We start from the raw sequence: 20,929 nt of genomic DNA on the forward strand, positions 1-20,929 counted from the left end.
CTAATAAGTGTTAAGTGTCTGAGGCTGGATTTGAACTCAGGTCATTCTGACTCCAGGGCCGCTGCTGTATTCACTGCGCCACTAGATGGTCTTTTCAAGGAGTTTGGCTCAAGACAATGGCAGGGAGAGAAGGATTGCATGAGGGTTTTTGTTAGGGTGGGGAGACATGAGTACGTTTGCGGGCAGTAGGAAATCAGGAGAGACTGAAAACAAATGGAAGGATGGGTGTCGCAGAGGGAGCAGTCTGCTGGAGGAGATGGGATGTAGTGCGATCACTGAACAGGAGAAGGGTTTACCTTGCTCAGGAGTAAGGTCATTTCATCCATGAGACGGGTGAAGGAGAAGAGTGGTAGAAGGCGCGTGAATGAGGGGGCGACGAGGGAGCTCATGGCAGATGGCTTCAGTTTCAGTGACATGAGAGACAAGATTCTTAGCTGAGGAGGGATGCAGAGGTTTAGAAAGGCTGCTGTGGAGAGCGAGGTAGCAAATTGAGAGGGAGGTATGACAGGATTGCCTCGCGGCAGGGAGGGCCTAATCGAATTATGTAACACGAATTCATGGTGGACTCGGCCAGAACGGTTCAGCAGCATGTGCATAGGAGTAGAGGTGACAAATGGAGAAGTCATCCAAACTGAGCTTTGCCTGGGCATAATCAGCGATATGATAAAGGGGACAGGAATTCAAGAGAGGCGGACAGTCTGGAGATCCATTGGTTCCTCACGGGGTCAGGAGAGGAAGAGTGGCTGGGGCTGGTGGGGAAATGGCCAGGGACAGAGTTGGACGTCGTGATTCAGATGAAGAGTAGGCTTTTGTAAAGGAAGGCAGACGTTGGATAAGGGGGTTTTCAGAATTCCTAAAACGGAGGTGGCATATTTCTGGGTGACGGCAAGATAAGGGTATTGACCGTCTTGGTGTGTGGTTGAGGTAGGGTGGGGTAGCAGCCCTTGCCAAGTGAGTAGGTTGAAGAGCTGAGTGGTTGGGGTATTGAGAGAGAATTACTATGTAGGCTGAGGTCCCCTAGTATGAAGGCACGAGTTGAGAAAGAGAGAAAAGTGATGAGCCAGGCATCAAATTCATTGAGGAAGGAAGGAAAGTGACTTGGAGTTCTGTAGACAACAGCTACTGGGATTTTGATTGGCTGGCAGATGTGAATAGCATGAACCCCAAAGGAAGAGGGGTTACCGAATGATGGAGAAGGGTGAGAACCTGGAAATGGCAGCGGGAAGCAAGGGAGGGTGAGGGGATGGGAATGAGGAGTCCATTGTTGGAGGGTGTGGATGATGACCTGTAGGAATTCTGAGTCTCTGGGATGTGAAAGGTACGACCAGGTATGAGGACGTGGGGCATCCGATTCTCCTTCATCCAAAGGACGGGGGTAACAGGTGGTGGGAGTCCTGAAGTCAGAGGAGAGCTGCTCTGCCTCCTCATCTCTGCTGGGACATTGGACTGGCATGAGGTGGTGGCAGGTGCCTTGAGATGGCACAGATGGAAGCAGCTCAGCCTGACCCTTAGCAGCCTTTCCTCAGGGATACACTGTGACTTTTCTAGGGTCACTCAGATAGTATCTGACACTGGATTTGAACTCAGGATTTCCAAGACTGCAGCCTAACACTCTGTCCACTGGGCCTTCTCCTATTCTTCCTGCATCTTGGTTATAGCTCGCTGTGCAGGCATAGGCATATTCCCCGGGGTCCTAAATGAGCCACACCAAAGTCAGGGTCAGGGCACTGGAATATTTCCTGAATCTCCCTCTTGGGTGCAGCCTGTTTTTCTCCACCACTCTCAATTTAAACTCCGCACAGTGGAGACCAGGTGCCCTGTCTTTCTTCCCCAACCTCATTCTCTTTTCCTTCCCTGTCACTGTGGGTTAAACTCCATCTTCCAAAAGGGCAATCTGAATGCTATTTCAGGCTCTCTGTTCTCCCACACCCAAGCTGCTGCCAAATGCAGCTAATTTTTCGAGCTCTCATTCTATCTGCTCTTCTGTTCAAAAAGGTCATTTCTTCAGCTCTTTCATCTTCCTCTTTTTATCTCCCTGTTTTTTCCCCAACTTTCTTGCTTCCTCTCTTAGTATTATTCCATTCCTTATGGTCATGAGGGAATGCAATTTTTAAAAATTAGTTTGCATTTTTCTACCCATAGCTTCGCAAATAAATGTTGCATACATTTAGAAAGGAAGGGAGTGCACGTATGGCCAATGCCAAAGCTCCAGCAGTCACCTGGGAACCTTTTCCGGTGTTCTTTTTCTCTACTGAATATCAAGTACCAAAACACCTTGAATGGCACTAAGTATAGGGAAGCACGACTCAGTAATGAATAGTCAGGGCTGCGTACCCCAGCTGCGTAGTGCGTCTCTCGGATAAAGTGGTGTAACATAGGCGATATCCTCCCCCTTGATCCCAGCTTTGTAAGGTTATATTCAGCTGCCTTCAGATTCCATATGCTCCGATGGGCAGATTGGACATGTTTCCCTGTGCATCTGTGTACGATACCCTGCCTCCCACAACCCCCGGAAGAGGTATACTCTGTTAGTCTTTTCCCTAATTACTAGGCTTCAGTAGTGACTGTACATTTTGGAAGACTCGGGTAGCAATGTGGAACCACAGAGTTCAGAGGGAGGTGGGAGGAAGGGATCTTTTAGCATCTCCTGCTTCAGGGCTTCTTGGATTGTTCTCTGCCCGATTGCTTTCCTTTCCTAAGGTATCATTCTGTTCCATGGAATTACTTCTACCCATGATTTCAGGGGCACAGAGCTATAAAAATAATAACGCACTTAGTAACAAAGTAGAGACAGTTGCTGCATCGGTGAGACAAGGGAAAGAGGTACATGGAGATGTGTTTGAAAGTCAAAATAGGAAAAAAAACTGAAAAAAAAAAAAGAAAATCAAAATAATATTTTCAGTTCAACTAAAAAATTGCCATTTGGGGTATGAACTCATGGAAGGACTGCTTCCTCCAGAAATGCATCCTGTTATAAGTTTGAAGTGATGATGGTGTATGAATGTGTGTGTGTGTGTACATACACACTTATATACACACACATATTAGAACAAGCCATATGGAGACAAATTTCCAAAAGGTCTTCTTTACCTTCTTCCTTGTCTCTGAAAGGTGGGAACCTCAAGGCACAAATACCTCTTGTCAGACAAGATTTCTGTGATGAATGGTTTTGCCTAATTGTTTTTCTTTGTCACAAAGTAGGGTTTACTCATGAGGGGTGAGGAAAATGGGAAAAGACTCAATCAACAAGCATTTATTAAGTACCCCCGTGTTGTGGGTGCAGTGGATACAAAGACCCAAAAGAAACAGTCCTTGTCCTCAGACATTCGTTGAGGAGGAAAAACATGTAGAAATATAGGAAGCATGTTTGCAAAACTCAGTATGCCATAGTATAGGGAAAAAGGGCTTTAGTCCTGAGGGAAGGGGGACTAAGAAAGGGGGGTGTGGGAGGTAGTCTAGGTCTGAATCTCAGAAGAAACGAGCAGTGAGGAGGAATGATGTTCCAGGCATGGAGGTCAGTCAGCCACTGAGAAGTCGGGACCTCAGGAGAGGAGCGGCAAGGAGGCCATCTCTGCATCACAGAGCACCTAGAGGGAAGTAAAGGGTAAGGAGAGACTGCAAACAGAGGAAGGGCTTGAAAAGCTAAATTAAGGATTTCCTGAGGCCACAGGGAGCCAGTGCAGTTTCTGGACTGAATGGGAATGGGTGTGGGGGTGTTTTAGGAAGACCAGTTTGACAGATGAGTGAAGGCTGAATTAGAGTGCAGAGAGTCTTAAGCAGGGACTGAATCCATGGCCCTCAATAAAACCACCACATTTACTGCCTTTAATGTCTACTGACTTTTCTTAGGAGCAATTAAGACATCCCCTTCCCCATCAGTACCCGTTGCGGTGTCCTGTTCTCCATCAGCTTTCTGGTCTTGCTTGACTCATCTTCATGAAAGGATGTTGCTTTCTTTCAGATCATGGGGTTAGCAATGGAAGAGAATTCATAGATCTTGTCGTTCAACCCCCTTATTTTACAGATGAGGAAACTAAGGCACAGACAAGTGAAGTGATTTGCCCAAACTTAGACTTGAAACATGCAAGCAGCCGGGTGACATGGTGGGTAGAAGGTTGGACTTGTAGTCTGGGAGACCCGAGCTCAGATGGCCTCTGGCGTGGGGGATCCTGAGTAAGTCGCTGTGTTTACTTCAGTTTCCTCATCTGCACTAATAAAAGCACCTACTTCCTGGGGTTGTTGTGAGAAGGAAGTGAGGTAATATGTGTAAAGCCTAGTGCTCTGTGTAAATGCTTGCTATTATTCTCAAGCTTGGCAGTGCTAGGGTTTGAACAGCAATTACTACTACTACCACCTGTGCTAAGTGCTTTCACAGATATCTTTATCTCCTTTGATTCTCCCATCAGTCTTGGGAGGTGGGTACTTTATAGCTGAGGAAACCGAGGCAAGCACAGCTGACTTCATGGCCTTCGATCTCACGTCTAGCCCTCTTTGCTACTGTGCATCCAGTGATACCAGCAGCACAGCGAGCTAAACCATGGTGTTCAGCTGTGGCTGCGACAGGGACTTTGCCTCTCTGAACTGCTTGTTTGCTTCTGGATTCAGGAATAGATACCCCGAGGGTTCCTAACTTCTGGGTACTTAGGTGATTGGTGTCTGCTGTATCTTTTCTTTCTTTTTTCACTTTTTGGAAGGGGGAAAGCAAGGCACTTGGGATTAGGTGACTTGCCCAAGGTCACACGGCTAGTAAATGTTAAGTGTCTGAGGCCGGACTTGACCTCAGTCCTCCTGACTCCAGGGCTGGTGCTCTATTCACTGGGCCACCTAGCTGCCCCTGTATCTTTTCATTATTAACCATGACCCTTCCTAATTCCCATTTTAGTAGCAGCCCTTGAGCTAAACAGAATGCTGGCAGCTCTAGTTTCCCCATGCCTGCAGGGTGATGGTTTCACTGTATACTGGTTTGGCACCTTCACACCTAGAGTTAGGTGATAATAAATACGCAGTGTGTCTCATTTTGTGGCTACAGAAGGAAGATGCTTCTCTGGCTGACATGTTGTCAGTGACTAAAACAACAATAGCAAACTCCTCCAAACCACCTCATATCCCCTCGATTTACCTAATCATGATTAATGGTGAGTTGAAATACAAGGAAAGTAAGGATTAGCTGGCAATTTTTTTTTATTTTTTTGGTCTTTATTAATTTGTTTACTTTTAGTTTACAAGATTCATTACCACAATTCTTGAGTTTCAGATTTTCTCTCCACCCCCCCCCCATGGCAGCATACACTCAAGTATAGGATCTGCAAACACTTCCACATTAGGCATTAGTCAGGTTCTAAAGAAGGATTGTATCAGATGGAATGAACAGTGGGAAAGAGGGAACAAAACCAAACAAGAAAAAGAAAAAGATCAGGTATTTTGCTTCCACCTGGATATAAACTTAGTTCTTTCTAGTTCTTTCTCTGCATGCACACATCTCTCTCCATCATGAGTCTTTTGGGATTGACTTATAACCCTGCATTGCTGAGAAGAGTCCAGTCTATCAAAGTTGGTCATCACACATACTTTGAGTCTGTAATTGTGTACAGATTTCTCCTGGTTCTACTCTTCTCACTCAGCATCAGTTTGTATAAACCTCTCCAGGTAAATATGAAGACCATCTGCTCCTCCTTTCTTATAGCACAATAGCATTCCATAACATGCATATACCACAACTTGTTCAGCCATTCCCAAATTGATGGGCACCCCTTTAATTTCCAAGTCTTTGCCACCACAAACAGAGCTGCTACAAATATTTTTGTACATATGGGTCTTTTTCCCACTTCTATGATCTCTTTGGGATACAACCCAAAGTGGTATTGCTGGGTCAAAGGGTATGAAATTACTTATAGCTCTTTGGGCATAATTCCAGATTGCTCTCCAGAATGGTTAGATCAGTTCACAACTCCACCAACAATGCATTAGTGTTCCAGTTTGCCCACATCCTCTCCAGCATTTGTCATTTTCCTGTTTTGTCATCTTAGCCAATCTGACTGGTGAGATGTGGTACCTCAGAGTTGTTTTGATTTGCATTTCTCTAATCAATAGTGATTTAGAGCATTTCTTCATGTGCTTATAGATATCTTTAATGTCTTTCTCTGAAAACTGCCTGTTCATATCCTTTGACCATTTATCAATTGGGGAATGACTTATATTCTTATAGATTTGACTCAGTTTTCTCTATATTTTAGAAATGAGTCCTTTGTCAGAGACATAGGCTGTAAAAATTCTTTCCCAATTTTCCACCTCCCTCCTAATCTTGGTTACATTGGCTTTGTTTGTACAGAAGCTTTTCAATTTAATGTAATCAAAATTATCCATTTTACATTTTGTAATGCCCTCTAATTCTTGTTTGGTCATAAAGTCTTCCCCTCTCCACAAATCTGACAAGTAAACTATTCCTTGCTTTCCCAGATTGCTTACAGTATCAGCCTTTATACCTAGATCATGCACCCATTTAGACTTGATTTTGGTATATGGTGTTAGATATTGATCTATGCCCAGTTTCTGCCATACTATATTCCAGTTTTCCCAGCAGTTTTTGTCAAATAGTGAGTTCTTATCCCCAAAACTGGGGTCTTTCTGTTTATCAAACAATAGATTACTATAGTCATTGACTGCTGAGTCTTGTGTGCTTAATCTATTCCATTGATCCACTACTCTATTCCTCAGCCAGTACCAAGTAGTTTTGATGACTGCTGCTTTATAGTACAGATTAAAATCTGGTATACCTAGTCCACCATCCCTATTAGCTGGCAGTTTTTAAGGGGGATGAGTCAGGTTGGCATTATTATTGTGCCTAGTGCACTTGGAGGGCTTTTTTTGGTTTTGGATTGTTTTGTTTTTAAATGGAGTAGGAAGGATAATTTGCATGTGCCTTATATTCCGGGATGTGCAGAGTCAAATTTTTTTCTCTTCTCTAAAATAACAGAGAACCATTCATGCTTTTTGCCTTCCCATTCTCTTCTCACTGATCTCATAGAATGTTAGGATGTGAGAGCCTGAAGAAATGTGATAACTTCATCAGTGTCCTCATTTCATAGATGAGGGAATGGAGATCCAAAGATTTTGGTTACATCCTCATTATCAATAGTGTTTGGAGAGAGACAGAGACAGAGAGAGAGACAGAGACAGAGAGACACAGAGAGACACAGAGAGAGAGAGAGAGAGAGAGAGAGAGAGAGAGAGAGAGAGAGAGAGAGAGAGAGAGAAACAAAGAGACAGACACAGTGCTAAGCACTTTTCAAATGTGATTGAAATGGAATCCTACAACATCCCTGGGAAGTAGTTGCTGTTATAATCCCTCATGTGCAATCAAGGAAACTGAGATAAACAGAGCTTAAGTGACTTGCCCAGGGTCACACAGCTAGTAAATTGAGACCAGATTTGAACTCAGGTCTCCCTGACTTCCAGGCACTAAGATCTTTCCATTGCACTGTCTAGCTGTCTAATTAATCTGTAACTCAGGACTCTTCTAACCTCTTCCCAGTGTATCTGATTCCACTGTACTCTTTCTGCTCAGCCAACAGTAAAAGTGGCATCTCTGTAAAGCAGACGGGACTTTTGCAATTTATGTTTTCCTGATTTTGTTGTTATTGTTTTTATGGGTTTGGTTGTTTTCTTTTGTCCTCGTGGCTCGTTCCTGCATTGTCCTGTGAGTCAACACCAGAACAGTCTGACACATTTTCAACAGCAACTGGGTAACAGGATTTTCTGTTTTGTGCCTTTGGTGATGCACAGGATGTTGAGCTGGGTGGGGGTAAATCACACTCTTTAAGGATGGCCAGAATGGCCACAAAAACACTCAGCTGTGAATCAGATTCATTAGCAGAGAGCGGGCATTGCATTTAAATTGATTTCTTGGATCATTAAAAGGAGGTGATTTTTCCTAAATGGAGCGTGGCTCATTCCAAAGGGATAATGTCTTATTTCCAAGGGAGTTCCTTTCATCTGTGCAGATGTTCTGTTCTGCACGATTGCTTATTTCAAGAGATTTGTGGCTTTGTTGTTGTGGGTTTCCGTTCTCTAAGTCCAGTTGTTACCTTTCTTGTAATAGGTCACTTTATGGCATTAATTGGGCATATACTTAAAAGTGTCCTGAACTTAATGGAATTTTTAGAAGCTTATGGTTCACTGGTATGGCTTTTGAGATCCCAGAGCTTACCTCCATGTCACAAGGAGGAATTAGAAGAGGATTTTATGTGGGGATATGATTCCTCTTCTAAATGAAATCCCCAATTTGAGGCAAGGGTATTAATTCATTTGTTTAGTACATGAGGCATTAGGCCCAATTCTCTAAAAATGTAGGCCAAGTTTACTGAGGTTTAACACTTGTAGCCACATAAATGATTTTGACTTACACAAAAGTCCAAAAGAATAAGCCCAACAAAAGTCTTCTTAGCAGCCCCCTGACCCAAACAGCCACCAAAATAAATGAAATCTTGTGGGAGTCTTTAATTCTCAAGGTCATACATTATGAGTGTTAATTGAAAGAGCTTGAGATGATTTGTGTGGAGAAGAGAAAAGGCCCGGGGTGGTCATGATAGCTGTCTTCAGTCATTTTGAAGAACTTTTGAAGGGGCTTAATGAGGGGGATTAGGGATACCCACAGTGCTCAGCAGGTAGCAATCACTGCTTTTGGTCTGATTGTCACCCAGAGCTGAACACAGTATTCCAGATGTGATCTGATTGGGTCAGGGTGTGGTAGGCAGTTGTCTCCTTGGTGTTAGAATATGCTTCTAGAGGCTTTCTAAGATCCTCTTAGCTTTGGGAGAGATCACAATCTTGGTTTATCAAACTTGCCATCTACAGAAATCCCCGAATCATGTCATAGTCGCATCTTCCTCTGCTCCTGGTTATAAAATTGATCATTTTAAGCTAAGTCAGGATTATTTTTGTATTAGTTTACAATTATTCCTGGGAAAATCCATCTGGCACTTTTCTGCTCAAGGGTAAAATCCAGAAAAGAATCTCTCAAAATCTCCCTCCAGTTCTATTATTTTAAGCAGAAGAAAACATTGTTTTATGGATTAAGACTCTATCTGAGGAAAAGTGAAATTTAATCACAACTAGAGGTTAGGTATTTTATCTTTGTAAAGGGGGGGTGATAATACACAAATCCATTGTTATTGTCACCTTTTCTCATAGGCAGCTGTCGGCTCAAGGGTTAGAGTATGAAGTCTAGAGTCAGAAGGAGCTGTGTTCAAATGAAGCCTCATGCTTAGCTGTGTGACCCTGGGTTAGTCACTAAACCTCTGTTTCTTCAGCTCTAGAATGGAGATAGGCCCACTTACAGGATTGTCGTGAGAATCAAATGAGATGATTGTAAAGTACCTACTATGGTGCCTGATATGTGTTCCTTTCCTTCCTGTATTGTATAACTTGCAACTTGGTGTTTGCTTTTATTGTGCAATATTAATATAGATCCTACCGGGATCTCTTCCAGTTTTACCAAAGTGCATAACACCAGAGATTGTCAAGCCCAGAAATAGGCTTAAACGGTTCTCTCTACTGGATGCCCAAGTCAGATTTGACCCGAACTCCTTATTTCTCAATGACTGAACAATCTGAAAATTGTGCGGATGCCCCAGTGTCACACTGCACACACATGATGTCGTTCTGCACTTTTGTCACACCTGCATCTTAAAGGTGCCCCTTTGGGGTTTGGTCATTGCATAGGTATCAGGTAAATGCATGAAAAGCTTACTTGGCACAGTGTAAACTCCTTCAGTTCCTGGAAGACGTCCAGGGCAGTTTTACTGTACTTGTTAGTCTTTGGTTTACCGAAGTTGTGACTTTCTTGGTGAGAATCCATTGTTTCTAAGAGAGTTCCTCAGAATTTGGGAGGGGGGGACTTTCAGTGATTCAAGCTAAGACAAGCATTCCCATCAGTGTTTAATTGTGGTTTATGACCACATCACTGTAAAATTAAAATCTTTGAAGTGGTAAATCTACAGAGAATGCCAGTAACCCATCTTTGAGATTTGTGTTTAGTGCTGGGACTTAAAAGCCAGCCTTGGAGCTGTGAAGGGATAACAACTCAGACTTCAGAGTTTAAAGCCCTTTACGTGCATTCTCTCCTTTGACCTTCACAGCAGCCCTTTTGGAGAGGTGCCGTTACTACACCTGTTTTACAGATGTGGAATCTGAGGCCTCAGAGATGATAATCTGCCCAGGGACAGACAACTAGGAAGTGTTAGTGTGGCAGTCAAACCTCGCTCTTCTGATTCCAAATCCACAGGGCCATGTTTCCTCTCTTAGTAGAATTCTGCACACTTGGATTAGAGATAATGTTGTATCTACAGTAATTTAAATAGGATCTAGAGTTAACTAACAGTTAAGTGAAAAGGTGCTATGTTAATAGTTCAACATTCCTTTTTTCTTTCCTTTCTTTTTGGAGGGGAGAGGGCAGGGCAATTGGGGTTAAGCGACTTGCCCAAGGTCACACAGCTATTAAGTGTCTGAGGCCGGATTTGAACTCAGGAAGGTGAGTCTTCCTGACTCCAGGGCCAGTGCTCTATTCTCTGTGCCACCTAGCCACCCCAAACATTTCCTTTAAAAAAAAATACATATATATATATATATATATATATATAGGGTGTAATTTTGTGCAGGTGTCCCATTATTCAAAATTAACTCGCCCAGTCAAAACTCTTCATTCTTATACCTTGTGTACATATTAGGCAATCTGATGATATGACTGAATTATTTTGAACAAAAGTATAAATGATTTCTGTTTTAGCCAAGAATGGGGGCAGAGAAGACCATATATATATATATATATATTTTTTTTATAAGCAATCGGGGTTAAGTAACTTGCTCAGGCTTACACGGCCAGTTATTTCTGGGTGTGGTGCTGAGTATCTGAGCCCAGATTTGATCCCCAGGTCATCCTGACACTGGGGCCGGTGCTCTTACTCGCTGTGCCACCTGGCCGCCCCTAAGCAATTGGGGTTAAGTAACTTGCTGAAGGTTACACGACCAGGTGTTTCTGGGTGGGTAATAAGTGCCTGAGCCCGGGATTCAATCCCCAGGTCATCCCAACTCTGGGGCTGGTGCTCTTACTCATTGTGCTACCTGGCCGCCCCAAGACCATATATTTTTAAAGGAAGTGGGGCTTTTTTCCCCTTGGGTGTCACTTTTCAAAAGAAGACTTTGCTTTTTCTTTGGTTTGACAAAGACGTTTGGGGCTGGTTCTCAAATTGCAAAGTAGTCAGAACTTGTCTCTGTCACCTGCCCCTTCATGTGGTTTTTCTGCTACCTCTTCAAGCCTTTCTTAACTCCTTGAACTCATCTCCAGTTTGAGAAAAAAAGATTTTAATAAGACTGTTGTACATTCTGTTACAGAGTCAGTGTGGTGTAATGGGTAGAGAGCCAGCCCCAGAGCCAGAAAGAAAGATGTGCCTTTCACCCAAACTGGGATAGACACTTTAACCTCTCAGTGCTTTGAACTCTTAACATTTTAGACTGAAAGGTTAGTGCAGCTGTCCCTTGGAAGGTAAAAGGGGTTTGCCTCCTTGGAGTTCACTAATCCAGTGAAATCACAGGCTCAGTACAAAAGCTATATGTAGAATATATAGCGTATATGTATGTAGGTGTGTGTAGTGTCTGTTTCATGAAACAATTTTTCTCAAGTTTTTCATAGATTTAACGTTTCAACTTACATGGTTTGAAAAGGCCTTCTTTTAAGAATGCATTGCCCCAGGTAACTAGGTTTTGACTGTTCACTTCTCACCACTCCAGCTGGGTTGGATTATGAGCCTCTTGAAGTTGATTATGAGCCTCTTTAAAGCAAAGTCTCAGAGACTTTGCTTTAAACTAGCACAACAGTGACCGGTACATAAGTGCTTAATAAATTCTTCCTTCCTTCCTTCCTTCCTTCCTTCCTTCCTTCCTTCCTTCCTTCCTTCCTTCCTTCCTTCTTTCCTTCCTTCCTTCCTTCCTTCCTTCCTTCCTTCCTTCCTTCCTTCCTTCCTTCCTTCCTTCCTTCCTTCTTCCTTCCTTCCTTCCTCCCTCCCTCCCTCCCCTTCCTCTCTTCCTCCCTCCCTCCCTCCCCTTCCTCCCTTCCTCCCTCCCTCTTTCCCTCTCTCACCTTCCCACATGGCATGGTATAGATGTCTGGACATTTGTGTCAGTATTTGGAGCTCAAGTTTTCAACAGAATGATTCATCATTTTCCAACTTTTCCTTTCCTTGAATAATGGTGGTAATACTAAGGCCCATCTAGTGCCTCTTAATGGCATGAAGATGTGACCCTGGGCTTACTTACGGAGGTTATCCTTTCAGAACATAAAGGCTAGCTTTGAGTATGGGTCCCTGATGGACTTATTGTTATGGCTGAATCAAAATTCCATGTTGTTGGCAGGATGCAAAGAATGCTGACACACCAGCGACATGTCACACATCCACATCATTCTGTAGAGGCTGTCAACACAGCTGGTTGTGTGGTTCTTGAGCAAAATACCTCTGATTTTCCCCTCTCTCCCTCCCACCCCCTCACCATTCATATTTTTAGACATTTGTTTATTAAAATGGTGTGCTAGCCTTTGCTAATCAGAAGGCTCTTTTGGTTTCTTTCCCCACACATCAGTTGAATTAAGCAAACTCTTTAAAAACTTTTAATTTTTTTAAACCATTACAGGACATGAAAGCTTAGGCTGTGAAGAAAAATAACACAGAGAAGGATGTAACCAACTAGAAACCATACATGGCACAGGATTTAAAGTTCCTCTTGTTTCTTAATGGCTCATTTCTACAGTCGGGTAAAAGCATCTCTTGCATGGATTTATGTTACACCTTCCTACTGAAGATCTCACAGTATTTTTACTTTTATTTCACTTACTCTCACACTTCTAAAGTAGTCAAGGACAGATGATCACCCCACATTGTAGCTGAAGAAACTGGGACACAGGTGAGAGCCCAACACGACAGAGTCAAATTTATTAACTACATTTATGGTGTATGCACTTTTTGTCTTCCCCGCTAAAGACGTAAGCAGGGATGGTGTCTCCAGCCTTTGTGCCTTTGTGTCTCCAGCGCCTTACGCACAGTAAGCACTTGATAGACATTTGTTGGTGATTTGATGGCTGACTGGGGCTCTTCAGCCCCTCTGTCTACAAATCGACTCCCCCTCCTAGCTGAGGAGCGTGGGGCGGCTGGCCTGTCACCCACAGCACTTGCTGGTGGTTACATTTCAGCACAGGAGCTTCCCTGTGAATGGAGAGATTTTCTTTGATTGTTGTGAGCTGGACCTCATCTGCTTGTTGGCCCTCAAGGTTTGGGACCAGCGGCTGGCTTGATTTCTCCAGCGCACCCGGATCCCTGCTGCTGCTGTTCCTGCAGCCCTCTCTCTTACTTGGTTGTGGCATTCGGTTTAGGCCCCTGTGAGGTTCTTTTCTCCTGCGGCACCATATGTTCAGGCACCCGTAGAGCAGAATGCCGGCGATGATGAGGAACAGAACGCTGCTGGTGAGCCAGATCCCCAAGGCCAGGTCTTTCTTCCTGTTGCTGATGGATGATAGATCTTGTTCCCTCGTCTGAAAGATTCTGCACTGGTCACTGGATGGGTTTGCTGACTGGCAGGTCACACAGAGAATATACTTGGTCAGTGGAGTTAGGTTCTCGATCACAAACGAGGACTGGCTGGCAGGTACCCTCTCTTCCCTCTGAAAACTCTTCCTTGAGTACCCAGACAGCATGCTGTCCCAGTTGGGGTGGTACATGATACTGTAGAAGCTGTCGGCACAGCTGGCCACAACCGGCCACATCACCATGGCCGTGCTGCCCGTTACATTCTGCACGATGACTCCCATTCTGATGCTGCTTGAAAAAAAAGCGCTGCCTTAAAAACAAACCCAACTCTTGTTCAGTTTAGTGCAGAAATCAGCCTTAGCCAGATGCTGAGTGAGCCCTGGGAAAGAAAAATGCGGAGTGTAAGGAGAGCATGTTAAGGGATAGCTCTGTGTAGTTGTGCAGCCTCTTATTTACATGCCTGTTTGTGAAGGTTGTGGCGAGGCTCGTGGGTGAGAACTGAGAGTGACGTGGCAGTGGAGTAGGCCATTGTGAGGCGGGTGCATGTCCACTGCCTGCCCCAGTGCCCAGCAAATAGTAGGCACTCAATGAGTATTTGTTGCTTGGACAGAATATTAGCTCTGGGTTGGAGGCCTTGGGGTCAAAACCCACTTTGGAAAGGAAATTGCTACCTTACTGACTTTGGGCAAGTCATGTAACTTCCCTGGACCTCAGTTTCCTTAACTGGAAGGTGAGGGGGCTAGACTGGATCGCCTCTGAAGTCTCTTCCAACTCGAAATCTAGATATATGTCCCTTTATCTTGTAATATCCTAAATCTTGTAATAGTGGAATTTTTTTTAATCCCATTTAATCCCTTTTTTTAATCTTCAGTTCTGGGTTCCCACAACTCCCCTCTCCCTGGTTATTTCTTTAACTCAAAATACCACAGAGGAGCATCGGAGAGCCTTTGGTTGTAAGATGCCACCCTCTGGGCATGGATCTGATCTTTCAATGCCCTTGCTAGAGGCATATTTCCTAATCAAAATGAGAGAAAATACCTGCTCCATGTTTTACTCCCATGGCACCAACTGATGCCTCTCAGTTAAAACATAAGATTGTAACGGGTACCTGCTGCCATAAGAAGAATAAATTGTACAAGTAACAAAAATACTTAACTATGTTTATATGTACTTCCCCAGGTGATGGCAAGGGGAAACTACATTTTTTTAATACCTAACTTGATTATTCAAATTGTGGCTCATTCATGGTGTCTATCCTCTTTTTGTCTCTGTCAGTAAAGTAAAATAAAGGCTAGAGAGAAGCTGAGGAATGAGGGGTGTGTCTTAAAGCATTTATGTAAATGCTGGAACCCAGTTTCTATTAAAAATATTGTTTTCTATCATCTGTACTTCTTGAACATAATTAGGATTCTGCTGTGTTTGCAAGAGCATCCTAATTTGGACAACACTCACAGGCCTTTTAGAGTCCATATGAAGCTCATCCCAATTTATTTTGTGGAGTTGTTAAACACAAGTATAAATCTGATATTTGCTGATATATGTTGGGGAATAGATAACGTACATCAAGACCTCTTTCTGGCAGTGTGATTATCGATCTTGGACTCACACTGGCAGACACACTGATATCTTTTGATTTAGACCTATCAGTTATAGCCTAATGGATATAGTGTACATTTGAGTAGTTCGGTTTGACTAGTGTTTTAATCCCAGAATGGCAATGTAAGACCATCTCAGCATCTGCATAACTGAATAATTTTTATCCTGCAACCTAGTTCCTTGACATCAGATGTATCTAATTTTTTTTTTGCTAATATTTTTAGCATTTTGCTGGCGTATCTTTGCCTATAGAGAACTAATAATTTGGGGTTAGTAGGAGCTTACACCTCAGCCCAGTGAGTACTTGTTTTTTGTTGCGAGGAATTAAGTGGGACTTGATAAAATAAATTTTAAAAAATTGTGGCATTTTATGAAAATGAGTGACCATTAAGGAGACATCCCTTAAAAAAACTTCCCCAACGTGTTGTTTCCATTTCATCATCCCCTTAACAGGAACAACACAGTGCTTCGGTGTCTGTTTTTCTGCAGAAAAAGTAACTCCTTGTTATGGTTGATTTTCAAATTTATATATTTAGAAAAAGAGAAAATACCTATTAAGTAGATATATTTTCTGCGTGATATTCAGTGAGTGAGAAATATACTGTTTCCATAGAACTCAGTGAAAGGTAGCTAATGAAGATGATAGAATTTCTGAAAGCCAAAGGATAAGGAATATAATACTGAAAATGAAACGAGGAAAAAATGTGAAATGCCAGATGTTGGCACCACAGTGCCCAAGAGTCAGATATCTGATATTAAAGACTTTAGCAATGATGTTTTGCTTGGATTGGGCTTATATTCAGAGGGTCATAAAACCCTTCATTCTTTTAGGTATATGCTTCTGGAGATAACATTGTGAGCCAAATATATTTCTTGGTGTATAATAGTTCTCTAAATACTTGGAGTCTATTTTTTCAACCCTAAAAACCTTGTGAAGTTTTTACATTTTTAGTTCACTGTTTATTCAGTCATTAGAAAAGATTTAAAAGTGTACTCTTGCATGCAGTATACCAAATTGAACTTTATAGACAAATTAAGTACATCTCTACTCAATCTTGGTCCTTCACCCTAAACTTAAAAGGTAGCCAGGATTAGGGAGGGGGATAGAGGAGGAAAAAAACCACACTTGTAGGATTCAGGTCGTATAATTTTTTAAAATTATTATTATTATGCAAACCTGTAGTATTTAGCAAAAAGATTTATATATTTAGGCCAAGGATTTTTAAACTTTTTTTTGTGTGGCAAGAACCGCTCTGGAAATGTAGAGAAGCCTATGGACCCCTTTTCAGGGTGATGTTTTTCAATCAGTAAAATAAAATGCATAGGATAATAAAAGAACCAATGGTTAATGAAAATAAAGATGTAATTTTTTTTTCCCATCCAAGTTCAGAAACCCCCCAATCTGTCCAAGGGCAGGATCCCAGGTTCAGAATATCTGATCTAACCTATCACCCCACAGTTTAAAATTTTTCCCAAAACTGTTTGCTTCAGGATTTAAAATTGCTTTTAATTTGGGTTTGCATGTCTGTTTTGGTAAGGATAATGTACATTGAAAAACCATGAAATAAGTTATGTTCAATAAAAGTAATTAAAATGGAAGAAAAAGTTGATATGTGGAAGGACCCTTATAAAAACCCAGATGATCTCTTACTACCTTTGTTTCCGAAACTTAAGTTTGCAGAATCATAGAATTTGATAAAGGTTTTTAAATAATTAAAACTTTTGTCATTTGGGAAATGGTTTGTAGAAAGTTAATTGCTAGTCCTTTAAATAAGTATGCTCAAAAAGCCGTCTAGAGGTTTGAGTAAAATAACAGTACTCACCTGAAAAGGATCCAGTGCTTTTGGAAAAGATTTTTTTTCAGCGTTTGAATTTTTGAAAGGAAAGCCAAGACTAGCTTTTCTGTGTCCCTGCTGCCAGGGAGGATTCCTTCCAGCAGCCCTATAAGCCCATCATCATCTTTACAGGCTCTGGAGACTGAGTTCTTGTTGCCTGACACATCTTTATTTTCCAGAGATGCCAGGTAATACTGCTTCTCTGTCCCCTACTTGTATTCATCTGTGAGCACGTCGTTCCTGAGTAGTCTAGTTGCTGTGGTTATCATGAGATACACACTCCTCCCACCCCCACCAAAAATGATGGCATTCTCTTGCTTCTTCTTGGACAGCTCCCTCATCCTTGAGTATTCCCATTACATTGTGTAGCTTAGTTCAGCAAGGATCCAAATGAAGGATGTTAGCACTTCGGTGACATCAGCAGAGTAAGAGTCTTTTTTTTTTGGTTGGGTGATGTGTGTGTGTGTGTGTGTGTGTGTAGAAGGGAGTGGGAACTGGGGGAGGGGTGGCAAGAGGGTTTAGGCTAAGTAGGGCTTTTATTTTTTAAAGGAATCTACTTCTTGATGAAGCCAATCTGAGCTTTCATGTAACCGGTTTCAGCCTCTTAACTGATCAATTTGCAGCATTTCTGATTTGGTAATTCCTTCTTACAGTTTGAGCCAACGTTAGGTTAGGCTCTTCTCCAGTCGCTTTGTGCATATGACATTTAAGCAGAATACTCACAGGGAATATGAATATACATACTTATTATGCAAGTTTTTAAAAGCCAAAGAGTGTTATACCAGATAAACTGTAATATTAAGGAGGAAGGGTATTGAGAGCTGAAAGCTTTGCCATTTAAGAACACAGTTAACTATATACTATACTTAATTTTGTTTTCAACAGAGTTCTGGAGCATCAAATTAACACCATGGCACATAGTAGAAATGATTTTTGTTCAAAAAGAGGAAGTAATTTGAGATTTCTAATAGATTAGAAAGCAGGACTAGTATCTGTAAGAATAAAATGAATGAAACTAAAAATCACGTGAAACTACATTGAAAGATTACATCATGTTGGAGTATTTCCAACCTGTTGTTTTATATCTATTAGGGAAAAAAGGGAGTCCTTTTGACATGTTCAGAATTGATAAGAAATACTTCCCCAAATATCATACTCTTCAATGCCTCACACTTTGTAAGTAGTCAGTAGCTATTTAAGTCCCTATTCTATGCAAGGTAATGTGCTCTGCAGTGATTGGTAGCTGAGATGTGTCTAAGGAGGAAATAAATCTGTCCTCTTTTTGAAGACTATGTTCAGGTCTTGATGACTTGTTCATTCTTTTTTTTTTTTTTGACTTGTTCATTCTTAACCAACAAGTCTCGCATCCCATATAAGACCCTTCTTCCACCTTTCATCCCACCTCCACACCTGCTGACCACAGGCTTGGATTTAGTAAAACATTAATTTAATTGAGAATATTTTAGTTCATGTTAAGTCATCTTGCTCAAAATGTATTCACTAGGCTTTAAAAAAAGCGCACTATGATTTGTGGTTCATTGTTTTTTCATTTAAAAGTTAATATTAATGTTTGGTTTAGTGTCCAGTAACTTAATTCAGTTTTAGCGATCTGGTTCACATCTCTGATCCTGGCAGTGAAACTTTGTTTTAAGATGAATTTGAATTATGTTTTCATAATTTATTCATTCAGGTAGTTTCCCTGTCGCTCCTTTCTGCTCCCCGCTCACCTCTGTCTTTCCTTCTTGTGAGTGCCTCATTTCTAACCACTTCCACCATCCAGCTCCATTAGAATATTAAAATATTTGTCATCTGTGGCTCCCTCTAAGCAGTAGTGTATAAAACTCAGGATTCCAGTCATCTTTCATGTTCTAATCAAAGGCCTTTAATTTTTTTCCAGGGTCCTGTTGTTTGTAGCTCCTCATAATCTTGAAGCCTCTGTTATGGTTGGGTTTATGAAAGTTTTGTGTGTGTGTGTCATTATCTCTCCACTGTTACCAGGTACATGACCAAGGCCTCTGTGCAGATTAAATTGTGTCTCTGGACAATGAAGTGGTCTTGTTGGACGTCTGTCTGCTCTAAATTTGAAACAGCTGTTGTGTTTCCCTGAGTCTTTTCTTCTTCAGGCTACACATCTCTAGTTTCTTCAGCTGACCCTCATGTGCCATGAACTCAGAGCCTCTCACCCCTTTTGCACTCCTCCCCTCCTGATCGCTCTCCTCAATGTCCTTTTTAAGCTGTAACTTCCAGAACCGAACACAGTACCCTGGATGTTGACTGATCAGGACAAATTACAGGGGGATTAATATCTCTTTATTCCTAAAAGCCGTACTGCTTGTTTTTTTTTTCTTTTTAGAGGGGGGAAGGCAGGGCAGTTGGGGTTAAGTGACTTACCCAAGGTCACACGGCTAGTAAGGGTTAAGTATCTAAGGTTGGACTTGAACTCAGGTCCTCCTGACTCCAGGGCTGGTGCTCTATTCACTGTGTCACCTAGCCGCCCCATGTCCATGCTTCTTTTCCCATTTTTCATCAGCCTTCTGAATTCTCTTGATCTCTATCATTTATTCTACATCAGCTACTCACAGGTATTATCAACTTGAGATCGTAATATCATCATAATTGTGCCACCTCTAAGATCTTGAATTCTTAATTTCCTATTTTTCCATTTTCCCCTCTGCCTTATTCCTCCTAATACTAGTCTTCATCTCACTGTGACTTCTGATCTTTCCACGTATCTCTGTCCTTCTAAACTATTACCCCTGCCTCAGTTTCTTAAGTTAATCGGGGTCAAATGACTTACCCAAGGTCACACGGCTAGTAAGTGTTAAGATTGTGAAATGTCACACTCCACAGCAGCTGCATTAGAGTTGCCATTCAAGTATAGAATAGCATCTCTTCTCCCAGGGGCAGGTACAGTGGCAGGACTTGGGTTTAACAGGGGTGGAGAACCTGTGGCCCCAAGGCCACATGTAGCCTTCTAGGTCCGTGGGTGCGACTTTTTGACTGAGTCCAAGTTTTACAGAACAAATCCTTTTAATAAGGAGTTTTGTTTGTCAAAGTTTGGATTCAGTCAAGGGGCTGCACTTGAGGACCTAGAGAGCCATATATGGCTTTGAGGCCGCAGGTCACCCACCCCTGGTTTAGGAGATAACGGATTCCTGGCTTCAGCACATAATAATTGTGTAACTGTGGGTGAGTCAGTTAACCTGAGTCTCCCTATAAAACAGGGCTGTTACTTTAACTACCTCCCAAGATTGTTGTGAAAAAGAATATTATAACCTTAAATTGCTGTATAATTGTGAGTAGTTGTTGAAGAAATGGGACCCGTTTGTACCCAAGTACTGACACTAAGGTTAAGGATAGTGGTTCTGTATCTAAGGTATCATTCATGTGCGCACAAATATAGTCAGAAGAAAGCACAGTTAAAGATACAAACTTTCTGGCAAACAGGTTGAGATGGATCATAAGGGCATTAGTGTTATTTTTATCACTAGCACTCATCAAAGGCAATAGATTTAGGAAGAAAAGGCAACCCTGGGGCAATGGGTGGTTAATTAAGAAACTGGTATCTGGGAATAGGATCTGGATTTCTGGGCCCTTGGTTAAAATGTAGAAATGACAGGTTCCTGGCCAGGAATGGAGTTATGGCAGAGTACATTGGTCTTGTGTCTTGTAAATCCCCCAAAAAGGCTTTTCTTTTCAGTTGAGTGCTCCGGAGAGATTTTAAAGTGGATACAGTCTTATTGTTAAAGTTTAGTCTGACAAGATCTTTTTAGATACTGATCCTGTCATCCCATGGGTTAGCTATCCATCTCAACTGTGTGTCATCTGTAAGTCTGAAAGCAAAATTAATATATTTCATAGTGTTTTCTGCCATACAATGCATTTTTCATTCATCCTCCAGTGACCAATTCTAGAATTTTAAAGAAA

The 20,929-nt window shown here is 42.0% G+C and overlaps 2 protein-coding genes across 2 annotated transcripts in view; one reads left to right on the forward strand and one right to left on the reverse strand.

Annotated features, from left to right (window-relative positions):
- Positions 1-20,929, forward strand: part of CYFIP1 (cytoplasmic FMR1 interacting protein 1) — a 174,961-nt gene that overhangs the window by 119,174 nt on the left and 34,858 nt on the right. The gene's annotated exons all lie outside the window — the stretch shown is intronic.
- Positions 12,568-18,042, reverse strand: LOC138149719 (fibronectin type III domain-containing protein 9-like). The gene is made up of 2 exons (XM_069072935.1): positions 16,991-18,042; positions 12,568-13,950 (listed from the first exon to the last, which is right to left on the reverse strand). The coding sequence occupies exon 2, from the start codon at positions 13,850-13,852 to the stop codon at positions 13,154-13,156; it is 699 nt and encodes a 232-aa protein (XP_068929036.1). The 5' UTR covers positions 13,853-13,950; positions 16,991-18,042; the 3' UTR covers positions 12,568-13,153.

This window comes from Petaurus breviceps, unplaced genomic scaffold (assembly GCF_028583685.1).
Source record: "Petaurus breviceps papuanus isolate PSGF00001 unplaced genomic scaffold, PetGlider_PUasm1.0 90849, whole genome shotgun sequence".
Classification (NCBI taxonomy): Eukaryota; Metazoa; Chordata; class Mammalia; order Diprotodontia; family Petauridae; genus Petaurus; species Petaurus breviceps.

Bases quoted from the DNA above. Each gene is read 5' to 3' on its own strand.
- LOC138149719 (XM_069072935.1), bottom strand. From the start codon at position 13,852: ATGGGAGTCATCGTGCAGAATGTAACGGGCAGCACGGCCATGGTGATG.